Source organism: Athene cunicularia (assembly GCF_003259725.1).
Source record: "Athene cunicularia isolate RWA chromosome 1 unlocalized genomic scaffold, athCun1 chr1_part2, whole genome shotgun sequence".
In the NCBI taxonomy this organism is placed as follows: Eukaryota; Metazoa; Chordata; class Aves; order Strigiformes; family Strigidae; genus Athene; species Athene cunicularia.
Genome location: NW_020799092.1, coordinates 2,539,294 through 2,540,499, shown reverse-complemented (window position 1 = coordinate 2,540,499; position 1,206 = coordinate 2,539,294). Strand labels below are relative to the sequence as shown.

The 1,206-nt window shown below is 47.4% G+C and overlaps 1 protein-coding gene across 7 annotated transcripts in view; it reads right to left on the bottom strand.

The window, feature by feature from the left end:
- TNRC6B (trinucleotide repeat containing 6B) overlaps positions 1-808 on the bottom strand; it is an 81,261-nt gene extending 80,453 nt beyond the window's left edge. For all 7 annotated transcript variants that reach the window (XM_026840940.1, XM_026840941.1, XM_026840943.1 and 4 more), the window contains exon 1: positions 610-808. In XM_026840940.1, the coding sequence (XP_026696741.1) occupies positions 610-614 (5 nt within the window). In that variant the 5' untranslated portion in view covers positions 615-808. The remainder of the gene's footprint in view (positions 1-609) is intronic.
- Positions 809-1,206: the final 398 nt, after the last annotated feature.

Here is a 1,206-nt window from a genome sequence, read left to right as displayed (position 1 = left end):
GGAGCCGGCGGCCGCCGTGAGCGCCCTGGGCTGCTGGGTGGGCCGGCGCGGGCGTCCCCGCACCCCCGGCCCCCCCGCCCGCTCCCAGCACTGCAAGTGTTTGGGTGCGCGATGGTAGGGTTTGTTTCCTTTCTCTCTGGGAAGGACAGCCCGGTGAGAACACTTCCCCATCTGTCCCTCGTCGGACCCAGCAGCAGAAAAAATGCAAACCCATTTTTATATATGCAAATTTTTGCAGCAGATTTAAGAGCTTGGGGTGCTGTGGGGAAGAAATCACTGTTTAAAAAGCCTCTATTTAAATAAAACAGGATTTTCGGTACTATCTTGTACTTCACCACCTTGGAATACAACCGATCGTCTGCAATTTGCCTAAGTGTTTTAAATTACAAATTTCTTCAAAATCCACAATACACTTCCAAGGAGACCTCCTTCTAAAAAAGCCCTAAAAATCCTCTAAAAGTGCTTTACGCATAAAACCAGATAACATCTGAAGCAAGTATTCGTGTTAGAAAAAGCACCTCTGCAAAACCAAGGATGAAAACGGTCAGCTCCAGTCTCTCCAAAATCTGATAGGTAAAAACAGTAATAAAACATAAATATACCACTAACCTCATAAAGTGCAGCAGTGCTTAAATCCAGCGAGTTGAGGCATACAAGGTAGAAATGGAAATGAAAAAAATCCAAAAATGATTTTGTTTGTTTCGCTTTTTGTTTTTATTTCAAATGTTCAGAAATCAGCAGAGACTCTGTCGGCCATTTTGGCTTGAACTCCCTCACTCTCTCTCCCTCCCTCTCTCTCCCTCTTGCTCTCTCTAAAGGAAGAAGCTTTTTTGTGACCTTCAAATAGAGGCACGTCATGTGACTCGACACAGGCTGTCAATCACCAGACGGGGCCGGCCTACATCCCGCCTTAAAGGGACAGCGCCCGCCTCGAGCGGGGGCCAACTTCTCCCCGCCAAGCAACGCCGCTCTAACGCCCTCTCCACCCGCTTGCTCCTTCCCCGTTCGTCACGCAGAGGCAATACACAGAAAGGGTAAAATAGGTGAGCCATGAGAAAATAGAGGACTCAGCTGGAGCCTTCCTCTTTAAAACTAGCTAAAAAGCAAGCAACCAATTATGCTAATTCTACATTAAGTTTGCAGAGCCAATAAACGGTGAATGATGGAATGTGTAAGTCCCACTAGCCACACGCACTCTTCCGCGGT